General features: G+C 39.2%; 1 protein-coding gene across 3 annotated transcripts; it reads left to right on the top strand.

Annotated features, from left to right (window-relative positions):
• Window positions 1-180: 180 nt before the first annotated feature.
• Window positions 181-10,401, top strand: CEP44 (centrosomal protein 44). Of its 3 annotated transcripts, none has more exons than XM_033160532.1 (11): window positions 181-246; window positions 1,039-1,182; window positions 2,145-2,292; window positions 2,836-2,982; window positions 3,565-3,717; window positions 5,201-5,344; window positions 6,205-6,417; window positions 7,407-7,482; window positions 9,087-9,211; window positions 9,429-9,466; window positions 10,195-10,401. In XM_033160532.1, the coding sequence occupies exons 2-11, from the start codon at window positions 1,094-1,096 to the stop codon at window positions 10,241-10,243; spliced, it is 1,182 nt and encodes a 393-aa protein (XP_033016423.1). In that variant the 5' UTR covers window positions 181-246; window positions 1,039-1,093; the 3' UTR covers window positions 10,244-10,401. The 3 variants fall into 3 exon arrangements, with proteins under 3 accessions (XP_033016423.1, XP_033016424.1, XP_033016425.1); XM_033160533.1 differs by lacking the exon at window positions 181-246 and adding an exon at window positions 257-493; XM_033160534.1 differs by lacking the exon at window positions 181-246 and adding an exon at window positions 623-667.
• Window positions 10,402-23,445: the final 13,044 nt, after the last annotated feature.

Raw genomic sequence — 23,445 nt, 5'->3', positions numbered from 1 at the left:
TCTCCCTTGGAGGACACAGCGCTGTCTGAGAAGACATTCTCGGGGCGAGCCAATAGGGCTAGCAGCCTCAGCGGGGTAGGGTGAGGGGGGGAAGGTGTGAGGAATCTGCCGGAGCGGAACGAATAGCTGTCTCGAGTTCCCGCGGGAGCGCTCAAACTGCCGCCAAGGAAGAAAGAAAGGGCGGGGGCGGCGCGAGGAGGTGGGCGGGGCTCCGACCTCCGGCAGACCAAAGGCGGGCCGGGGCCGGTAAGCTGACTCTGCGACCTTATGCACGTGTAACCGAAATAACCGCCTATACTTCTCCCCTATACCTGTGCTTCTCTTTCCCTCTTCCTTTTTCTTCTTGTCCCGAGTCTGTTTTTGACTATGAGGAACCTATCATACCTGTTCGTTATAAGGCGCCGTTGACATTGCTGTTGATTAATGGCAATAGCGATGTGTCAGCTGCAGAAATAAGCCTCGCCGGGTTCAGTAGGTGCTTGCTAAACAGCAGGTAAATTAATTGTGTGTAAGGTTGCAGCCTGTGTAAACAAAAAAAAAGGGAGGAGGGGGAATTGCAGTCTGACCCTACACCTGATTTTCGTGGCGATGAGCTCAATGGGCAGCAGAATCCTAACCATATCTGCTCGGAAGTAGTCCTATAGAATTCAACGAGGCTTACTTCCAGGTAAGTGGGGTTGGATTGCAAGCAGAGTAAGTGTGCACAGGGCTGTAACCTTCCCAGTGCAATCCTATATTATGCTTCAGAAGCTTGACCTACTGGGTTTAATGGGCATACAATTGTAGCCTGGGTTTCCAGAGTGAAAGTGTGGTATTTGCAAAACAATTCTTTGTTTTGTTTTGGCGACCCTAAAAATGCCATTTAAGATGAAATGTGTTCTTTCTGTGTGCAAAGTTGAAAGTGGATACAGTATGGTAGTTGTTTTCATTGAACGAAGCTTGAGACCGTTTTTGCTTTAAGCTAGTTCGGTAATGTGAGCGTATAATATGACTAACCAATACATTTGAATTCTAAAATGCAACTATTCTGTGTTCTAGTCTATACTGAGCACTTCCTATGATCTGAATGAAATAAGAATTGTAACGTGATAGCATGGCCACAGGAGATTTAAAAGGAAACTTGCGTAAAATAGAGCAAGGACTTCGACTTTTAAATTATCCCAGAGATGTCGATTATGCTGGGTAAGTGCAGGTATCTTTATTTTTTTATAATGTTCATTGGTTCTATAGAATATGATTTTCTGGGAAAGGTATCTACTCTTCTCATATCAGAATCATGTTATTTTAATGTTGCTTCTACTTGGACTGTGGATCAGTTAAAAAAAAAACTATACAGTATGGTAAACTGACCTGTTAAATAATAGGCAAGAATTTTGCTTGTATTCCTGTTTGGATAATAGAAGAACACTGGTAGGCGGCTAAAACCAACTACAGTGGTATCTCGGGTTACATACGCTTCAGGTTACAGACTCCACTAACCCAGAAATAACGCTTCAGGTTTAGAACTTTGCTTCAGGATAAGAACAGAAATCATGCTCTGGCAGCGCAGCAGCAGCGGGAGGTCACATTAGCTAAAGTGGTGCTTCAGGTTAAGAACAGTTTCAGGTTAAGAATGGACCTCTGGAATGAATTAAGTATGTAACCAGAGGTACCACTGTATCTGCAGCATATTAATCCATATAGTCTGTTGGATGGGGAAGGGTCTTTCCAGGCATTCTTTTAGTGCGTTCATGATGCTTTGGGCTCATAATTGTATCAGGGTATTGCAGAACATCTGATAAAGCTGAATGATGTGTGGATGCTGCAGTTTAAATTCACTACAAATGCAGAATAGACATGCAGAAAACAGTGGTCTGAAGGGACCCTTTTTATATGTTACCTTGCCTCCCCTTCCTGTGTCTTTAAATGGAAAGCAAAGATGCTTATCAAGTAGAAACTTTCTTACAAAATGTTGGTTGCAGTTAACAAGAAAAAGGACCGAGATATGCCTGGAAATTTGAAAGCACCCAAAATGCGAGTACACTGTAAAATAGTTACAATTCTGATTTTAATATAGTGTCTCTAGAGGAAGAGAAATAGAACAGCTACACTTCCACTGGTGCAGTGGAATACAATATACTGTCTAGCTTTTCTCTCTATTACAGGTTGGCAAAGGGGGATGCATCTGCATTTTTGCCCATCATCAGCTACTGCTTCACATCCTTCTCAATGTATATTGCAGAACTTCTAGTGGAATCGGATGTGAAACTCATGGCAAAGAATGACTTGCGTTTTGTTGATGCTGTTTATAAGGTATTTATATAGTTCAAATGTCCTTTGTGACACTACCACTTGTTGGGAATAACGGAAAAGTAAAAGTTTGTTTTAAACTTTACTTTTACCACATGTCTCAAAGCCCCTTACAAAAATGAAAAATGAAAATCTACTTTAAAACATAAGTTAAAACGTCCAAAAGTAGAGCAGTAAAGCAACATTCATGATGTAAAGGTCTTCTGAAAAAGTTGTGTGGCATTATGGAGGCTACAAACAGGTTTAAATTGTTATAGCACTCACATGATTGTATGAGCTCAGCATATATTATATCTCTAAACTCTTGTTCAAATAAAAAGTGTAGACTTATGTACACTTAGGTACCTAATAGGAATCCTAATGAACAGAAGTTTTTTTTTTTTTTAAAGTACAGTGGTCTCTTCTTTTTTGATATGGTTTCAACTGCTGGACAGGCCTAGAAATTACAGGAATGCAAAAAAGCACTTCCTGGGTGTTCATGCACTAGTTGTAACCCACAGTTATACTCACTATGAAAGCACTTTATTTTTTCTCTGTTCCTTGCAGGTTCTCCGAGATCATTTTCAGTATAAGCCAGTCTTATCAAAACAGCAGTTCCTCCAATATGGCTTTGCAGAGAGAAAAATACAGATTGTTTGTGACATTATTAATTCAGTCTATAAAAGGCATAAAGAATTAAGTAATATGAATAAGGTATTGATAAAGTTAATTTAGTTCATACTTCTGAGAATTAAAAATGTTAATATCTTTTAAGGTCTAAGTAAAATAACCAGCACATTTTTGTTATTACAGCTTCTTGGATGTGTGAAAACTTTGTGTTTGCTCCATTTATCAGTTCATTATTTTAATTAACAAAATTTATGAATGACTCTCAGAGTGTCTTACTGAACTGGCTCTGGTTTGGGTATATCCCACTCCCCTTTTCTGTTGTCTACAGGTATTGGGGAGATCAGATAATTCTCATTTCCCCCCAATGGTTTTCTTCTTCCTGCACATTAGTGTATAGGCAGTTTAAAATGACATAGTGCTATACTTTGACTTCATTTCAGTTACAACTTCTTGCAAAGTTGTGTAATACTATGTTTGGATTGAATTGCTACAATTTGCTCTTCAAAATCACTCTTGAGAGGATACAGTGTATGTGTTTATATCTTTCCATTAGAGCTCATATACTTGCATTATTACATCAACAAAATGTTTTGTTAGAATATACTTCATATTTTAAAAACAGGAAAACACTAACTATTTGGATGGGACTTCTGTGTGTTTTTATAGGTCAAATCCCAAACAAGAAAGAGAACCCATCCAGTTAAACCTCAGCTACAAGCAAACAGTCCTAGTGTTCCCGATTCTACAATGTTCTGTGCTACAAATCTTTTCCCTACTCTTTCGGATTCTGCAACAATCTCTACTATGGATTTTCAGCAGGCAAGAGCACTCAAAATTATTTTAGAAGAAGAATTAAAATACACAATTATTATAGACAAAAAACTAAAAGACTGTAGACGACTGTTTCCAGCAACAATAGCTTTTTTACTGAACAAGTTGACTGAAAAATGCTCACCAGAAACTGAACTGGGTTCAGATGTCTCATTGATTCTTTGTGCCACTGCCTTCTAGGCTTGTCAACCTGGCACTGTAAGATTACCTTTCAGAATCGCACTTTATAGTTTAGTACTTAGCCACAGCAAACTCCTACAGCATTGTAACTTGAAACAGAGGTCTCATTAAGGAGCCTTTATCCTGCCAAATTCATGATTGCTAGACAGGGTAAAGGAGTTGCCTACAGTGAACTCCTGCTTTGCTTGTGCTCATGCTCCTAAACCACTGGATACAGAAGTTTCCTGGCCTCATCTAGTGTATGCAATCTTCACATGGATCCCCTCTCCATGGATAAATATATCAGTACAAGGATTGGTATTTGAGGACTGTTGGTTGGCATCAGTGATGTTTGATGGGCCCCTGTGTTGGCTGCTTGCCAGGCTCGGAATATGGAGTTATGAATCCTGACCATGTGGTCTTGAAGCAGTTTGACTGGGGAGGATTCCTCAGTAGTTTGGTGTGTCTGTAGGAACATAGAAAAGAAAAGAAATTTATGAAACAAAATAAACAAAATTCAAACAACATAAAGAAATATCATTACAGCAGATTGAAAGCAGCATAAACTTGGATATTATCATTGAACTTGTTCCAAAGCATTATGAAAAAAAACCATTTTTCCATAAATCTGTTAGGCTGGTTTATATGTAGTCTTTTATAATAAGTTGGCTTAATCATAGCTACTATGGACCAAAGTTTTTCAATCCATTCAGATATTTTTAGCTGTTATAATCTTAGCAGCAGTAATAAAGTTGAACATTATTTCTTGATCATTTTCAAGAATAAAATCTTTTGGATAACCAAGCCGAAATACTTTAGGTTACAAGGGTATACTAACATATCAGAGATATTAGTCTGAATGGATTTCCAGAATATTTCTGTTTGAGAAAAATTCCAGAATATGTTTATGTGATCTGTTTTGTTTAATCCACATATACAACATTCGTCAGACCCTATTTGTATATTAATACGGCATCAAATACCATTGATAGAGGGTTTTCAAAACAGTCCCTTAAAACAGCTTGCAGAAACTCAGTTCCTGGTTCTCGCAACTTATTAAAAATGGGGCTAATGCTGAGCCAATAGGAGGATGGGGCCTTTAGACTTGAGATTCCTTGTCTATACAATACTGGGAGTGGTTTTTTATTTTGTTTTTATCTTTTCAAAATCACTTCTAAGTTTTAGTTTTTTATGCTGCAAATACATGTGTTTTATAGCCAGGTTCAATTAAAAGGTGTTCTGCTGTTGACTTATATTGTCTTATTAATACTCTCTGCATCACTTTGTGTGGGGGGTCTTTTACATGGCAAAGAATCCTCAAATAGAACATCATAAAAGTATGTTGAGCGCAAGACTCCCTCAAGACATAATCAAAGAAGCACTGGAGGAAGAGGAGCAGGAGGAGCAGGAAGAAGTTGTCTGTATTGCTGATGATCCAGACAGTGTACGTGAACAGGTAGGACCATTTAAATTTTCTTTACTCACCTGCCTGTTGAAATAATCATAATTTTTCAGCTAATATATCTTGTGCATTGTTATAGGCTGGATTCAGCTAAAGAGGTGTGCTAGTGGGAGCCAGCAAGAGTCCCGCTAGCACATCAGGGCTTTCCTCCCCCTGTGCACCCCCAAATCTGCTCTGGTGGGGGGTTGAAAGAACCCCTAGAACAGTATGTGGGGGGAGAAGAGGAAAGATTGTTCCAGCGGTACAGGAAATAGTAATAAATTTGACACATGATTAAATAACAAAAGCAGCTAGTGGGGAAAACAATCTACATAATGCTGCCAGTAGCCCCCTTGAGGCATTCATCATAACAGCAGGGCCCAAAGTGTGGCTGCACCCACCCTTTAAGAATGTAAGAGCCTGTGAATAAGGCCAAAAGCCTGTCTAGTCTAGCACTCCAGTCTGACAGTGCCCAGAAAGATACCTGTGGTAAGCTTGCAAGCACAACCTAGGAGCAATAGCATTCCCATCACCTGTGATTCCTGTCAAGTGGTATCCATAGCTGTCAACTTTTCCCTTTTTTAAAGGGAAATTCCCTTATTCCGAATAGGATTCCTCGCAAGAAAAGAGAAAGGTTGACAGCTATGGTGGTATCAGAGGCATAAAGCCTCTTGCAGTGGAGGTGGAACATACGACTATCCATGGCCACTAGCCATGATGGCTATCTTTCATTCATTTCTTTAACCCTCAATTCTCTTTGAAGCAGTTCAGGTTGGTGGCCATCACTGCCTCTTGTCGGAGAGAATTAAGGCACAAAGGGGGGCTAATGAGTAAAGATTATCTAAAACTTTGGATGAACAAAATATTATTTACAGGTCTTGGCGGAAAATTATAATGAAATGCAAGAATTAAAGAGCCAACTTGATGAACTGCAGGAGAAGTTTAATAAACTGGACTGGGTAGAAGAAAAGTTACAGGCGTTAGAAGATAAACTACAGGGAAAGGTTGTTATAGATGAAAAGGAGTGGAATAATTTACTGAGCCGGGTGTTACTACTTGAAACACAACTGTTACTGCAGTCCAAAAAGGTATGCTTTTACCACCTACATCTATGTTGATGTATTTGCCACTTTGAGCTCCATAATAATAATAATAATAATAACAACAACGATGTTTTGTTTTAGCTTACCAGCTGTGTATCCTTTGGGTTGCTTCTAGTAAAGCTGTTGTTCAACTGTGGCCTTTTTTCTTATGAGGCAACTTAACTCATTTTTACTATATTGATTTTTTATTTATTCTGACCACCAGCACCTTGAATTTTATTCTGTTGAATGTCAATTGTATAGGGCATATATTTCCAACTGTGAGATATAACTAAAGAATAACTCTTGGTTACTTTAGCAAGAAATAAACTGTGCTTCATTCAATGTACACTGTGTGTATAGAATCATAGAGTCATAGAATTGTAGAGTTGGAAGGGAGCACTTGGATCATCTAGTCCAACCCCCTGCAGTGCAGGAATATTTTGCCTAATATGGGGCTTGAACCCATGATGTTTAGATGAAGAGTCTCATGCTCTACCAATTGAGCTAGTTCCACTGGTGCAATGGGACTTCTGTTTCCTCTCTCATCTCCCTCCTGAATGGTCCCCAGTCCTTTAGAGCGGTTTTGAGGCGCGAGGGAGTGCTGGAAGGGACAGGAGAGGGAGAGGGAGCTCTGTTGGTACACATGAAAGGCTGTTGTTGCTTCATCAGAATTTCAGTGTTGGATTCAGCCCAATGTGATGTGCAAGAAACATTGGTGGCTTAGTTTAGACCATAGTTTGCCAAATTTGGATGGTTGTAATTGGAGGAAACGAGGGATAGAACTGGAATACATGAACCCATGGTATGTTCCTGATTAAAAGGTAGTGCCTTCAAAAGAGATGTTGTCTATATGCTGCTGATACTGTTTTAGGGAGTGTATTATAACCCATTCACTGAAACGTACCGAAGGAGATCATTAACCAGATCTAGGAAATGCTAGCTATTTTGCTGAAGACCACCGTTATAAAGGGGGAAATGTCTTATAATTTCAGGCTGATTTATCTGCAGATTTTAATAACATGAGCGAAGAAAATACCTCTAGCAGAAATATGACTCCAGTTTCTCCTGGTGAGTATTTGATGTATATTCCAGTCCACTTTTAAAACTACACAGTGAGATTGTCAGTTTAAATGTGTTGTTGCAAACTGAAATACAGTCTATTTAAATTTCATTTTCTGTTGAGCAGGGGTTGGAAACCTCTGGCCTGTGAGTCAAATTAAGGCCACCAGTTTGGCCCATGCAGCTATTTTTCGGCCAACCACACTCACGTGTCACCTGCTGTCTGGAACAAATCCTGATTGTTCCATTGCAGCAGGGCTTGCATTCTACGCTATTTAAATTTGGGCCCAATTGCAAAACCTAACCCAACTGGAAGATTCCAAATGGAACCAATCCCAGTGGGGCTTATATTCTGCGCCAAATTTAAATAACACCAAATGCAAGTCCTGGTGCTTTTTGGTGGACATAGAACCACCTGATGTCCTATGATATCAGGTGATTTACAGGTAGGCAGATCTTCCCACCTGTCAAAAGTAGCCCTTAGAAAGATGCCTAGTTTGGGATCCAGACCAAAGTGGATAGTCACTTTTGGGAGTGTTGCCTTGTCCTCTCTTTGTACAAGTACAGTATTGCCCTCCCCCCCAACTAAGAAACTAAATTCTGATTGAAGTTAGGCAGGCTCCATCCCTCAGGAACTTTTAAATGAGCCTTCAAGGCCTATCTTTTTACTGATCCTTTTAAATGGCTAGTTTTGGGTCGTGACTGTTTTATGTTTTGTTTTGTATGGTCATGTTCATGCTAGTTTTTATAATATTTTGTAGTGTTTTGAAATGTACATTTTTAGACTTGTCTTAAAATTGTGTTATAGTTTATTTGTATGTTTATGTTTCTGTAAACTGTTTTGGAAAACATCTTGTTTTGAAAAATTATAGACCATAATTGCAAGAGACACATTTAAAACTTCACCATGCCTTAGAACTGCAGAACAGACAGAAAATTTCCCACATCCGTTCTCATTTTATCTAAAATGTATATTAACTATATGGTTGGTTTGCTGTATGAATACTTGTCAATCAACTCATTGTAGTCTCTGTAAGTTGGAACTGATTTATTGTATGATAAAGTACAGCTGCTCTCTGTTGGCTCTGAGACCTACCAACAGGATATTTTATACAATGTGATGTTTTCTCACTGCAGATAGGTTTTTGTTGGCCTATAAAAACACTTTAGGGTAATGCCAAGATCCTACTGACATGAACAGTGTGGCATTTAAGAAGGGCTTGGAGGAACCCTGATGCCCCCTAATGCCATTTGTGTTGCCTGTAAAGTTGTTGTTAAACTTTTGGTGTCTCTCCCCCCCCCCCCCCGATAAGCATTAGCTCTCAGGAAAGAGTTTATTCTCAAGTAATGACCTTTTTGAATAATGGCATCTGCAACAGTTTACATTGTTAGGAATCATGGCATACCTGGTTAATCGTAGCAGGTAGTTTCTATGTTATAATTGCAATATATGGTTGTGAAATAACGTGAGAGAAAGATCTTGGAGCTTTGCAAATTCATCTCCCTCAATTTCCTTTGTCAATATATTCTGTAAATCAAACTGTGTGATGGCTGACCTGATGTGAGAGAGCAAAAAGGCAAAGGTGATGTTTAAAATGAATATTTCTTTGCAGATAGGGAGAAGGCGGACCTGCCAGAGACTCTTCATCAGTCGTCTGGATACAGTTCACAGTTATCTGCAGACCCATCTCCCAAAGCCACGGTCGTTAATAATCATGGTCTGTCAGAGGTTTCAAAGGTACTTTAAAAACCAACAAATGCTAGCTGATTTGCTTTGGAAGAGCTTGTAGATGTTGGTTGATTTTTATTATTATTTGGGGGGGTGGGTAACAGCAAACTTTTTCAAAGCACTTTTGATAAAATTAAGTGCTTGTATAAAGTTACTCTGTTCATGCCTTTAAACTTAGAAAAATGTGGACTTCAAAGAATTAATTTAGCCTGTTTTGAAATTGCAGGAGACAACAGTACAAAGAATGGAGAGAATAAGCAAAATGTAAGTAATGGGGGGGGGGAGAGAAATTTATTTCTCTGCAGGGAATTGTCTTGGCTTAAAACATATCTAGAAAGTACATGTGTTTTCCAAACCTCAAAGGCCTTTGCATCAGGTGTGGCATTTCCTTAAGGCTGTACTGGATAATAAATCGAGCTACAATTCCATGTTTGTGGGATGAGTCACTATTTTTGTTTCCGAAATACAACATTAAGTAAATTTACTGGTGGCTGTTAGAGATTAGAGTGCTAAATATGTTTATTAGTGATTAGATTTTTTTTTTGGTAATGTTTTACTGAAGGGGTTTCTCTTTTTAAAAACAAAACAAAAACCATGATCATTTTCACACCCAAGAGCATTGTACTTTGATGTTGTAATGCCTGATTGTGAAACTTTACATTATCATTGTTTGTTTGTTTTTTTCCTTCAGTATAATTCTATTTTAACAGGTTTCATTTTTAACACCCACCCCAATTTGTATTGTTGTAAAATAATTTCCTACTGAGAAATAAGATGTGCAAAATGTTAAGTTGGAAAATTAAGAATATGTGTTTGATATTTTGGAATGTGTGTTTTCTATAATCCATATTTCCATATTGTCTTTTAGTCTGACCCCCCCCCCCCCCGCTTCAATATAGTTGTGAAAATGCAATTGGTGCTTATTCACTGTTACCATCTGCAAGTAGACAATTTTGTTTGGCATATCTAACATCTTTGTATAATACCTTCAGCATTGAAGAAACTTCAGAGTTGTTGAAGACCTCAAGAAACACCTCTTAAGAACATTCTGTCCCACACAGCCAGATATCTGCAAGCAATTATGTATGCCTTTAAATTTTTAGAGCTGTCTGAATCTCTTTGTGATATTTTGTAACTCAAATTATTTAAAGCTATTTATTTTTATGAAAATAAATATTTTGTAGTATCTTTGTCATTGATGCAATTTTCACCTAACTGCGCTTAATTACTTGCTGCACATAAACCCTTCTGTGCACGTGGCAGAGTTGTTCCAGTACTTTTACTCTGTTTTCGTATTGACATTTGCTAGCACTGACCTAAGTAATATGTTTTTGAAAGGGCAGCTAAAGGACCATGGTTTACATCCTGTTGGAAATGCTCCAGCTGGGACTTTCATATTGCACCCAAGAGAATTGCATGCCTTCCATCTGTAAAGCTGTAGAAGCCTTAACGAAAACTCCAAGTACACCATATTGTAAATGTGTACTTTCTAAAGCCTTTTCGAAAAAATATACATTTTCATGCTTGGTCAGAAAACACCAACACGTTGTAGCATCCATTAAGACTAACAAAGAGAAGGCCATTTTGATCTGAAACACTAAAATATGTAAGTAGGTCTACAGGTTTGGACTGGGAAATGTGTTGAGCGTTTTAGTGCTGTATTACCTGACACATTTTAAGACTTGGCACAGCTGGAGGCCATCCAGTCAGTATACAGAGATACACAACAGTTTTATGATTTTGAAGCCATATAAAACGTCTCTTTGAAGAGGAAAGTTCATGTAAAGCAGACATAAATATGATGTACTTGGGTGAAAAGTAGATGGTGGAGGACAGGAAGGAACTTGAGATATTTGGATCTCAGAATTGCCACATACTTATCTGTCCTGCACAGGGACCTATTTAATCAGAAACTATTAACCTTAATTCCACTACTTTCTATGATAAGATCTCACAGTGATATTGCAACAGCATTCAGCATCACAGGTTTTTAATGTGGTGGCTAGCAGATGATGAGTAAACAGTTTTTCTCTTTTTGTTGTAAAACATGGCTAATTTCATAGGCTTTCTTGTCTTTTTGCAAAACATTTGTGAGCTACACCAAATTAGCTGGGATAGGCATTTAAAAACCAGATTTAAATTAAATCGAAAGGAAAATATCTCAAAACTGGTGTAGCAGATTTCCATTCCATAAACTTAAAAAAAATCCTAATGTAAAAATTTCTAAGCTATGCTAGGGAGTTAATTTTTCTACCTCCAGTTATTCACTCTCTATTAGGCCAATATTGCCCCAGCACCTTACATTTCTAAGGTTTTAGATGTTTCAGTGTTTTTCACGAGGAAGATGTGAATATATATTTGTCAATAACTAAAGCTGGATTGTCTTCATTACCTTTTCTATCTGTACTACACACCTTTTCCATTTGCCACCTTTGCCTGTTGTGTGGAATTAGAACTGTGCACAACATGAAGTGGCATGAATACACTTTTAACATTTTCACCCCTTAAAAAAAATGAATACTTTGTTTGCCTGGACCTGTATTTCATGGAATGTGAGTTTGGGATGATTCTCTTTTTTAGTTAAAGGGAAGCTGCTTTGGGTACTAGGAATTTGGACTGGAGAAAGAGTGGAGCATTGCTTGGAGGAGAAATAGGTAGGGGATGTTTACTGGAAATTAACTAGCCAGGTATCTGAATTGCTCCAATTTTAGTTAAATCATTTTCGCTCTAGCCTTCCCAAAAAAGTAGCTAAGTGGGTTGTCACCCCACCATTAGGGAAGAGAGGTTGCTTAACACTTTATCTTTTCAAAGATGTATTTGCTCTGGATTTCTGTCTTACATGCACACACTCCTATGCAGTTCAAACGGTGTGTTTCGAAGGGCAGACATTTGTGGGTAATCTGGAGCAGAAAGGTTGCAGGCAGGGAAACTGCAAGAAGCTTAGGTAGGCCTAAGCTATTTTATGTTCATTTGCATAAGCAATGTGGTTAGCTTCTCTTCTCATTTTTAAATAGGCTTCCCAGTGCTCAAGAAAATTGCATCCTGGAGAATTTTCATTTTTAAAAGTCTCTACTTTGGTTCTCATTGTGCTATATGGGACACCCATGTACTTTATAAACAGTTGTCATGAACTGAGTTGACATCCACTCAAGTGACTGACAGTAAAAGTCACTCATTAATATTGTTATTAATATTAATATAGTATTTTTTTTTAGTTCTGAGTGCTTTTGCCTCTAAAAATATGTTTGGAAATTTGTGCATTAAGGACACTTACTTTTTTCTTCCACCCCCCCCCCCCCGCAGCATTTTCACTAACAGGAATCCTATGAGTAAACATTGTCATTTTGATGTTGTGCTTATTTAAAGTAGAACTTTCTTGCTTTCTTTCAAATATTTCTGTGCCCCTGTATCATGGAAATATATCACAGTTATATTCCAACACTATGAAAACATAAAGCCAAACAATAACAACTTGATGGCTGCAATGAAAGGGCGGGGGGGGGGGTGTTCTTGAAAAGTAAATGACCTTTTGATTTTAGCTATAACTAATTTCTTCTCAAAAAGAGCATCTTACTGAAAACCTGTGAGATCTAGTAGATTTTTGGCACCACCTTGTGGTACAAAGAAAATTCCTATAATTTTTGTTGTGGAATAGCAGTAGTTCCCAAACCTTTTAAATGTGGTGTCTGAAAATAAATTTTGTCTCTCATCCACATGCAACTTTAGTAATGTTGAGTCACCAAAGTAATCTGCCAGCAACTCTTTCAGTTCATTCTCATAACTTGCCCGTCTCACATAGCACAACCCAGCCATAGGCAAACTCGGCCCTCCAAATGTTTTGAGACTACAATTCCCATCATCCCTGGCCACTGGTCCTGCTAGCTAGGGATGATGGGAGTTGTAGTCCCAAAACATCTGGAGGGCCGAGTTTGGAGATGCCTGGCACAGCCCTTGAATGGATGTCAACTCAGTTCATGACAACTGTTTATAAAGTGCAGAGATGGTGAACTTGTGGCCCTTCAGAAGTTGTTGGACTCCCAACAGCCTCAGCTGTCATGGTCTATAGCTGGGAATATTAATATTAATAATATTTATATGCCACCCATCTGACCTGGTTATCCCAGCCACTCTGGGTGGCTTCCAACAAATTACCGTATTTTTCGCTTCAAAAGATGCACCTGAACATAAGACACACCTAGTTTTTAAAGGAGGAAAGGGGGAAAGCCCTGTTTTTTTTAGGATCAGCTCAAAGTTCTGCAGCTTTTGCAAAGGGAAAAGCCCTGTTTTTTTGAGGATCAGGTCACAGTTCTGCAGCTTTTGCAAAGGGAAAAGCCCTTTTTTTTAGGATTAGCTCAAAGTATTGCAGCTTCTTTTGCAAGGAGGAAAAGCCCCATTTTTATGGGGTTCAACTCAGTTCTGCAGCTTCTTTAGGAAAGGAAAGTGAGCCGTTTCTACAGTTTCCAGAAAGATAATCTAATCAGTCAGTCACATGTCACTGGGGAAACAAACAGCCTCCGTCTGCAGAACATTCAACAATGGAGGCCTGAGCAAGGGGCCGGGGCCGGAAAGGGAGTTAGCGACCCTCATCTCTTTCCTGATCACCAGCTGATCAGCGGCTTCCTTTCAACACCCCCTTCTCTCTTTGTAAAAAAAAAAAAAAAGCACGATCTGCTTTTGGCCCCTGGGCAATTCAGCTCCAGGGACCACACATTCGCTCCATAAGACGCACAGACATTTACCCTTCCTTTTTAAGGACGAAAAAAGTGCATCTTATGGAGCGAAAAATACGGTAAAACATCAAACATTAAAAACTTCCCTGATCTAAGGAATTCTTAAGGGGAAAAATAACTCGGGAAATTCTAGTATTTGACTGAGAAAAATAGATTCATGATAAACCACATTGGAGGGCATAATGTCAATGAGCTGATGTAGCACAGTGTGCAAGATTGAACTGCATATGAGGAAATCAATGGTTCATACCTCTTTTTCTGTTTTTTCATGGCAGTAAGCCACAGTACCTATTATAGTTTGAGTAATAGAAGCCTATTTTGGCCTTCATTGGTATATCAGTAAATAATAGTAATCGATGAGGCAGCTGCATACAGAACTCTACCTGTACTGTCCTGCTAAGCTCAGAGTAAACAACTGAAGGGAATGGTGTGAATTCAATGATACAATGAAAAAGGTCTTTCATCAGTCCAGTTTCATCTGTATTGATCTCATTTTGATCTGTATGGATCTCCCATGCAACGGCATTAGTGCTGCTCCAGAGTGTACCTAATGTCCCTGAGTGAGTTTGAATTCAAATCATCCCAACCCCTGAAATTTCAACCATTAAATAAAATAGGAATTCATTCACCAGCATTTAACATTATTTTAGTACCTTGCATAGCTACGGTCTAAAATATTGGAAAGAATGTTGACACTCTAGTGATCATTTTATAGCACTCACAGTGGGGTGGGAATAAATGTCAAGTAACTGGTATCACTTAAGTGAGTCTACTGAAATACAGTTCTGGGTTTAAAGCAGAAAATACAAGACCAGTGAGAGAATTTTCTCAATAAACATGGAGGCACCAAAAGTTTCCCTTTAGACTTTCAGCACTTGGAGTTGAAATATTCTGATCGTACTTTATGACTGAAGTGACAATCTGGAAAATGTATTCCTGAAGAAGAATACCAGCATAGCTGTAAGGCAGTATGTTAACATCAAATTAACTACAGAACCTTATAAATCAGGCTGGAGAGAGGGAGAGGAAGTGCCAAGGAATAAATACTCTTGCGGTGAAGTGCTCGTGCCTTGAAAATAATGTAGCTTCACACAATAAGTATATTCATGTCAGTCGGTTTTTAAATGTGTGTTTATATACTTGTGGTGAGTCTGAAAGCATTAATAAATTAGTCAGTGCAGTTAGTTGATTTAAGTAATTTATCAAAGGGGAAACGTGGCATTTTTCTTTTTCTTTATAAAAAGTTAGCTGTTCCTAATGAAAATGCATGGCCACATGAATCTATGCTCTAACCAGATTCTGAAGCACTAGAATCAACATAAAGGTGCTGTGTTAGCAAGGCTTTCCCTTCATTATTGGTCAAACTTGGGAGGGTGTGACAACATTATATGCAAACAGCTGTCTTTGTGCATTGAACAGGGTAAGAAGGCTCTTGTGAACTGCAAAAGTAGGATTGTGTTGCAGCATTTGTGTGATGCCCAATGTCAGATAAGACAAGATTATGACGGAAAACAGATGCATGGTGCCCTGAAGCATTCAGCGAGCTGGGCTACACAAATGCTACTCATGTTGAAGACACAAGTTTCCCCATGCTGGATGTATGATGTTCCTGAGTAAACTACTGGAGCTGAAGTTCTAATATGTCATCTCATCGATTCACATTAAAATCTGTTGGTTCACTTACAACAGTTGTTTACAAATATTCTTTCTTTTTTGATTACCCATTTGGGTCAAACAGCTCCTGGCCCTGCGGGAGTGCCAAGTAACCACTGGAAACCGCAAATGATTATGGGCGACATTCTAGAACAGATGCTTCATATGGGATATTAGCTAGACTTGTTGGCCTTTTGGGTTGCCCCTCCCCATAAATTGAACAGTGTGAGCAAGATGCTGCTTTGTGGCAGACTCCGGATGCTTCCAGACTCACTGTTTTCAGGTGAAATTCAATCAAGTTGCACAGTTATGATTGATTTGGAGCTCTTGTGCAACAACCCTGCTTCCCTGAAAGATTTGTGACAAGGAAAATGGTGGGGAAATGGAAACTGGAAAGTGTGTGAGAACATTTATTTTTATGCAGCAGCATCAAACGTATCCAAACTAGACTCAAGAAACAGGATGTCAGGAAGCTCCATTTGTGTCCTGTGTTTTGAAAGTGAACATCTAACTGAATTTTCTAGTAACTTGATATGGTACCAAATTTCAGCTTCTATTTTACATAAACACCTCAGCAATTTTGTGAGTCCTAGTCAGTGAATAGATGAGACCTAGGATTTTAATCTAACCATTTCTCGTAGATCAATAGTTCTCTCCAGATTTTGAAATGGATTCTTCCAGGTTTTATTTTTATTTTTAAAAACTCCTCCCATATTTTAGTTATTTAACACATTTCAACCTGTCTTTCATCCAAGTGTATTCAAGGTGGCATACATGGTGCTACATTTTAGACTCATTACAACCTTGTGAGGTTGGTTATGCTGAGTCATGACTAGCTCAAGTTCATCCACTGAGCTTCATGGCTGGATAGGATTTGAACCGGGATCTCCTCGACCCTAGTCCAGTACTCTAACCACTACACCACACTGGTTTGTCTTATTTTGAGTACAAGTGACTCTCAACTTGCATGGGGGTTACGTTCCGGGGATAGCATGGAAAGCGAAAATCGCGCGTAGCCAAAACACATTTTCTTGGGCGCCCACCTCCTTTTTATTTTTTATTTTTTTGCCAAGCATGTAAAGCTGAATGTGAACAAGTTAAATGTGCATAAGTTGTGAGTTACCTGTATAATGTAGTTGCTCCAAAGTAACTGGTACAAATATTGGCTCCACTGTGACTCCATCAAGCCTCTTCTTCCCTCAGCTGTCCCCAGGAAGCAGCCGTTCAGTGAGACGGCCTCAGTGGGAGAGAGAGGAAGCAGGACTCATTCCATCAGCTTTGCTGTTTAGAAATGGGTACCTGAGTGTAGATTTTTATTTTCATCTTCCCTCCCTGTCCTCCCCCCCCTTAAAGACTAAGCTAAGCCTACAGGTAAGGAGTGTCTTGTTTTAATTGATCTTATGCTAGATGCTCTGGAGACACTTTGTCTGAAGTGTGGGCTACAAATGCTCTAAATAAAGTAATAATGCCAGACAATAAAAACAATAATAAGGACAACAAATTGCTCCTCTTTGTAGCATAGAGTGTGCTGTCCAACTTACGCCGACACAGACTTCTAATCTTTTACAACCCTGTCACAGTAAAATACTTTTTAGCTAATTATTTCAACAGAATTCTTTGTGCTGGGAAAGTTAAGCCTGTGTATAAATCGTAGTGGCATTAGTGTGCTAATTGTAATGTTTCTTCTCATTTCTGTCCAAGTCGTTGGCGTATTGCCATCCACACATCTTAAATTCTTCGCCCTTTCCAGTGGAAAGCTCCATTAATCATCAGCACTTATTCTGGAATAAATATACAAAGTAAACAAAGCTATAGTCACTGAAAACATAGAGGTGTGCAGATAGTACGTGGAGATTATTCGGTCAAATACTTACAAGCTGGCACTGCACGTGTGTTCTTGGAGCATTTAGCGCTAATTTCCCTCCTAATTGGATGGATCTGAAGCATATCATTGAACCTTTTGCATTCCTGGGAATGAAGCCTAGAACATTAGGCCTTGCTCGGTTGGTAATTGAAGTAATCAGTCAGAGTAATGAGGGAAGGTTTTCCTATGGCAGCAGAGAAATGCGTGGAACCGTATGAAAACTGAATACGGGGCTTGCAGGAGGAATGAATGAGTTTTGGCCTCTTGGCAGCTTTTTGCAGTTTCCCTGCTTGCTTTTCAGAGGCAGTTCTTTTTTTAAAAAAAAAACATAAACAACCCTCACAGTTTACATTCACAATGTGAGAGGTGGCTTGAAACTTTAAAAGCAACCCAACCCAGCTCAAACCATCTTCAATGCTGACATAACTTGGAAGACGTTTGGTAGGTCATAAATTAAGAGGAATGCTACTTGAAGTAGGCAATCAGGTCCCTACTGTATTTTTGTCCAGCTTAGTTTGTGGTGTTTTACCTTTCATTTATCACTCTTGCATACCTTTCCGCGGCTGGCTTTTCAAATCTGATTTTCAAGGTCGTTTGACATTCTTTCCCCAAAGGTGAAATCTGTCAGTGTGCCTTTTGTTTTGCTTTACATATTCATTCTTAAGCGGGTTATGTTTAATACTAACATGTGCAACAGTCGTATTTGGCTTGAGCTGAGAAAGTCTAGTATCATTTGCAGATTACAGAAAATGATATAGAAACACCTGGCATTGAGATTTATAACTGTGCTTAAATCCTGAAAGCTCTGGAATTTTATAGCTCTTTAGAGAGAAGGCAGGATCTACATTAGCACTTGTTAGTGTAAGAGTTAATGTATTGCTGAACAAAACTTCAACAAAAAAGGCTTAAAATAAAATGTCAGAAATGCCTTAATGATTCATTAACAATTTTTTTTAAAAAAATAGTGATTACATTAGGCTTGCACTCACTTTTGTAGAAAAATAAACATGAAGTCATTCTTTGGTATGTTTTGTTCATTTTTTTAGTATGCTATTTATTTTTATTTCAATAATGGTTCCAACTAGAAATAATCAAATTTATTTTTCATCCTTTCATTGTATTTCACTCTGAATAATGGAAATATTTTCTTCTAATCCTGTTGCCATCAACAGGTATTCTACTATGCACACATTTCTTGATTTCTTCTGTTGTAGAACCAGACTTAATGTATGACTTTTGGCCTCTGACAACCAAGAAAACCTGTAAACTGAAGCACAACTATTATGTACAAGCAGTCCGAGCATGCTTATTCTTCTTTCTAATGTAAATGCTCATTGATTGATTTCAATGGTATCCCTCCCATTTGTTTGCAGTGTTAGGGTCCATTCTGAAATAAATGCTTAATCAAATGCTTAAATAAGCATTACAAGATATGCCTATATTTCCATGACAGTGGTGGTCTAAACATTCATTGCATGACAAAGTCATGTGGTAGATTAAATGCAACTATGAGTGACATTTTGGAGAGAGCATACATGTCCAGGAAGGCACGTCAGTTGTATTCAACTAAGCCCTACTCAGAGTAAACACACTGAAATTAACAAACCTAAGTTGGTCATACCCATCAACTTCAATGGATCTACTCTGGGTAGGATTAGCATTTAATGCTACCCAGATTCTGTATACTGCAATCTTTGGGGCTGGCTCTCAAAGAGGCAATGCAATTTGCCTTGACCAGGTGATACTAAACTAAAGTTGGGCAGGATGTGGGTCAGCAAAGACATTTTTCCTTACTGTTCTTTACACCTTGGTGTTATGAATTTTGGCCTTCCATTCTTCTATTAGGCAGACTGCTGGTTAACAGTAGTCCAGAGCGGTTAGTTGATGACATTTCTGCTGTGAGAGCTCTTGGTTAGGAGGTAGTCAGGAATTAGATACTCCCTTCTCCCCCTGCTCCCTGCTAAAGTAAGTGGACTGATAAGTGTGTGAGAGAGAAAAAGAGAGAGGCAGCAATAGAGCTAGAAGCCTGGGAATCTAGAATGCAGTGTTGCATCAGTGCGTGTTCTTTGTCTTCAAAGCTGGACAAATCGTCTGACCCAGATCAAGTTTTTTGTCTATGCATCCTTTGCACATAAGAGTTTCATGCCTTTGCAGCATATCAAATAGTAGGGCCAATTTGGGTATACCAGTAAGGTACCACCCATCCAAAGGTTATTAGACACAGGACAAGGAATTCCAGAGGAAAAGAGAAGACCTGTAACTGGTGTGCCAACTTCAACAAAGTATTGGGGCATACCTGCCCCGCCCTGCTTAATCGATCACAAGAAGCGGCACACACACATCATTTGAATGGCAATGCCCATCAATTTGGGTGAGTGGCTTCTGTTCTCACCTATCCAAATGCTGTCTAAATATGCACAGCTGAATCTCCAGTATTATGTTGCATTATTCTTACGCTGTGAACAAGCTGAGAGTCAATTTAGACAGGAAGGGTAAAATATTTTGAAAACTTTGAAGATTAATAACTCTTCCTTTAAACTCTGACTGATCTAAATCAATCCAGTGTGATTTGTCGATGAGGTACTAAGTGTTTTCTCCTGTTTGTTCTGCTACAGAAGTTAAATCCAGGGGGAACCAAAATTGTGCATATAATACTGAAAGCTGCTTATAGTTTATATGCAAATGACTCACAGATCCGGGTAATGTGACAGCGCTGATGCTCTCCATTTATAAAGTGAAAAATTATCTGAGCTCTGGCAAAGAACATACAGCGCAGACAGAATGACAATTATTAATGAATCTGTATTGCAGAAAGATTTCTCAGATTCTCTTTACAAATTAGGATATATATATATATATATATATATATATATATATATATATATGACCTACAATGCATTTGCAATTGAAAGAGGTTGAGCCCTGTCCTGCCTCCTCCTCTGGGGCTTATTTCTCTCCTTCATCCAACCCACCCCCCAAATTGCTATAGGAAATATGAAGGGGGAAATGTGCATTTTAACTGAAAATGTGTTTTAGTTCTTGGAGGGTTCCCCTCCCTATACCCATGGCAGCAGTGAAGTGTAAAGGAAGGGGGAGTAAAGTGTAAAGCCAAGGGCAGGGGGGTTGGCCAAGAGGTGGAGTGGCTTTGGGGGGCAAACTGTAAAGGAGGGAATGTTTTTTTGGGGGGGCGTGAGGTGTAAAGTGGGGGTTGGTCAGGTGTAAAGAGACAGGGAGTTGACAAGGAGCAGGTAGGTAGAGTTGGTGGAAGAAGTGAGCAAGGTAGTTGCCCCTACTAATATAACACAATTACAATATTGCAGCAGGTGAAACTTTCTCCATCATCAAATCCTTATTCTGGGCAGTGGGGGAGCTTTTCTGCATTCGGTCAATCATATTGTTACAGATCTCAGGTAACAGTGTTTGGGGGGTGTAAGGGCTGGTAGAGTTAGGGGATGTTAGAAATTAATAAATGGTAGCATTTAGACAATGTTTGGAGTACTAAAGTGAAGATGCCAGGTGTTAGATATAAAATGCAGGCTAAACAAGGAAATCCCTGGGGAGAAGGGCCTTCAAGGTGTACTTACCAGGAAATGGCCAGTCATTGACCCTCTTCCTGAGCTCAGGGTAAATAGTTGAGTTGGGGGGAGGAGGTTCCAGGAGGGGTGATGTCACACAGGAAAAACGTATCCTGTTGAAATTTAGAGGTTGGGGAACAATGGAGAGAACTCAATGAGCTGCTGTGCAAGGCCAGAAGCATATTGGCAGACTGGCTGAAGCTGGCAGGCTGGGAGAGAAGGACAGAGATGTATGGGAATCCAATGCTGGGCTGCTGTGGAGGACAGGCTGCTTCTGAGATGTGAATGCTGTGGAATCTCTCTCCCGTGAAAGTTTCTGGTGTAAATAAATCATATTCCAAAGAAACTACAGACTACACTGCACCTCATTTCCCCCAAAGCATCACAGACCCTTGTTACTTTGCCGTTTGCTTATCAGACAGTACTGGGAATTTCACATCTGCATTAAGAACTGAAACACAAAATGTGAGTTCTTGAATGGTAAGAAAACTCTTCAGTAAAAACTCTGGCGAATACTAAGTGCATCCAGTCTGGATTTCAATATTCTACAAGGAGACTTCACTTCTTGATTAGATGGCCAGGTTTAGAATCTGATGTCTATTCTTGTAGATAATCCATTACCTGAGGACCATCTTGTGGGAGCTTCAAGATATGTATTATTTATAGGGTGCCATCAATGCACATAGTGCAGGATTAATGATTAACCTTTTCTTAATTTATTCCAGAGTCGCTTGCTCTTTTGAGCTGCATCTTCAAAGCCTCCTGTTGTGTATGAATCTTGCCTGAGCACATTTGCCAATTTGCTCCCTCTGTTATTTCCACAGTGTGCTCAACTCCTTCCCCCAAATGTAGCTCTGAAAGGGTAATAGAGCTCTCCTATCACTCTTAGCACCCTTAGCAAACTGCAGTTCCCATAATTCTTTGGGAGAAGCCACCACTCTTTTAAGTGGTATCATAGCGCTTTAAATGAATGGGGTGACTTTGACCCTAGTGAATGAAAAACCATGACACCATTAAATCATTTGTGAGCTTTTTAATAGATAAATCCATGGCCAGCTATAAAAAGTCTCCTATTTTATTAATTACTACAGTTTATAACAACAGTGTTTAAAAAATAACAATTCTAAATTTTTATATAAAATAAACATATCTTGTTTTCTAAAAGACCAGGTTCTTTCTCTGAATCTGATAGCCACAAATATAGCGAAATAAACTCTTATTCATCCAGGTCTAGCACTTCTATAAATCACCTTTGCTTTTGCATGTACGATTCTGATCACTACACCTGTTTTAGCATTTGGGACGTGGTTCTGCTTCTTCATGGGGAGGGGTCAAACTATGTGTGTGTGGGGGGGATACTCAGGAGCTTTTGGAAAATGTTTACCAAGCATAGAATGTCTGCTTTTCACATTTGTGTGTGTGTGTGTGTGTGTTTGTGTGTGTGTGTGTGTGTGTGTGTGTACATATATATATACACACAACCTTACTAAAGTCCATAAAGCTTTCCTGATATTAACATGCGTGTGTATTGTAATATACCATTTTAATTTTATTTTATGATCGCAGTTGCATCTTTATCATTCTCTGGAAAACAGTGCAGCCTGGTTTCTGTTTCCTCTACTGATGATAAGCAGACTTTGCCATGCAGCAGGGAAAACAATGTTCCATTTTATGTTTTCTCCCCTTTTAGTCATCACCTCCTTGGCGAGAGCGTCTCTAAGCAGCCATCGCTGTCGTCTCTCTCAAGTAAATCAAGCTTTGCCTCAATGTTAATATCTCTCCCCCAGCTCCCCCCTCCCAATAATCTCTATGGTCTCATATTTGACTGAGATGCTTACAAAATTGGAACAATTCCAAAATGGCTCCCTCGCAGCATTCTAATGTCTTTGAGAGTTGAGTACTTTTTCTGCTGTGGGCAATAATGTGATAATGTCGCAATAAAAATCTCCATACATTTCATCACCAGTGGCTTTGCTTATGCTCCCTGAAGACTATTTCGCAGGATGGGTGTACTTAAGCCCAGACTGATTTGTTTTAATGGGGGGATAGGGTAAATGTACGCTAGAGCAAACCCAGGTGAATGTGAAAGCAGCTGAAAAAGCCATTTTAAGCATATCCAGTCAAATGGACGTAGAAATATTTTACAGAGTTAAAGGGGCAGGGATGTGGCTCAGTGACAGAACATCCTCCTTGCACACAGAAGGTCCCCCCCCCCCATCTCCAGGTAGGGCTGTAAGAGATTCCTATCTGAAACCCTAAAGAGCTGCTGCGAATCAGGGCACACATTACTGAGCTTGGTGGATCAATTCGTTTGACCTGGTGTGAGGCAGTTTCCTGTGGTTACAAAGTTCATCCTTGTCATTTTCTACTCTTATATTTACCATTAACAGTTCATTCACAAGGCAGAAGACAGAAACATCA

The sequence above is a fragment of the Lacerta agilis genome, chromosome 9 (assembly GCF_009819535.1).
Source record: "Lacerta agilis isolate rLacAgi1 chromosome 9, rLacAgi1.pri, whole genome shotgun sequence".
Lineage (NCBI taxonomy): Eukaryota > Metazoa > Chordata > Lepidosauria > Squamata > Lacertidae > Lacerta > Lacerta agilis.
Note: the sequence above shows the minus strand (reverse complement) of the source record. Positions and strands in the feature narration are given on the sequence as shown.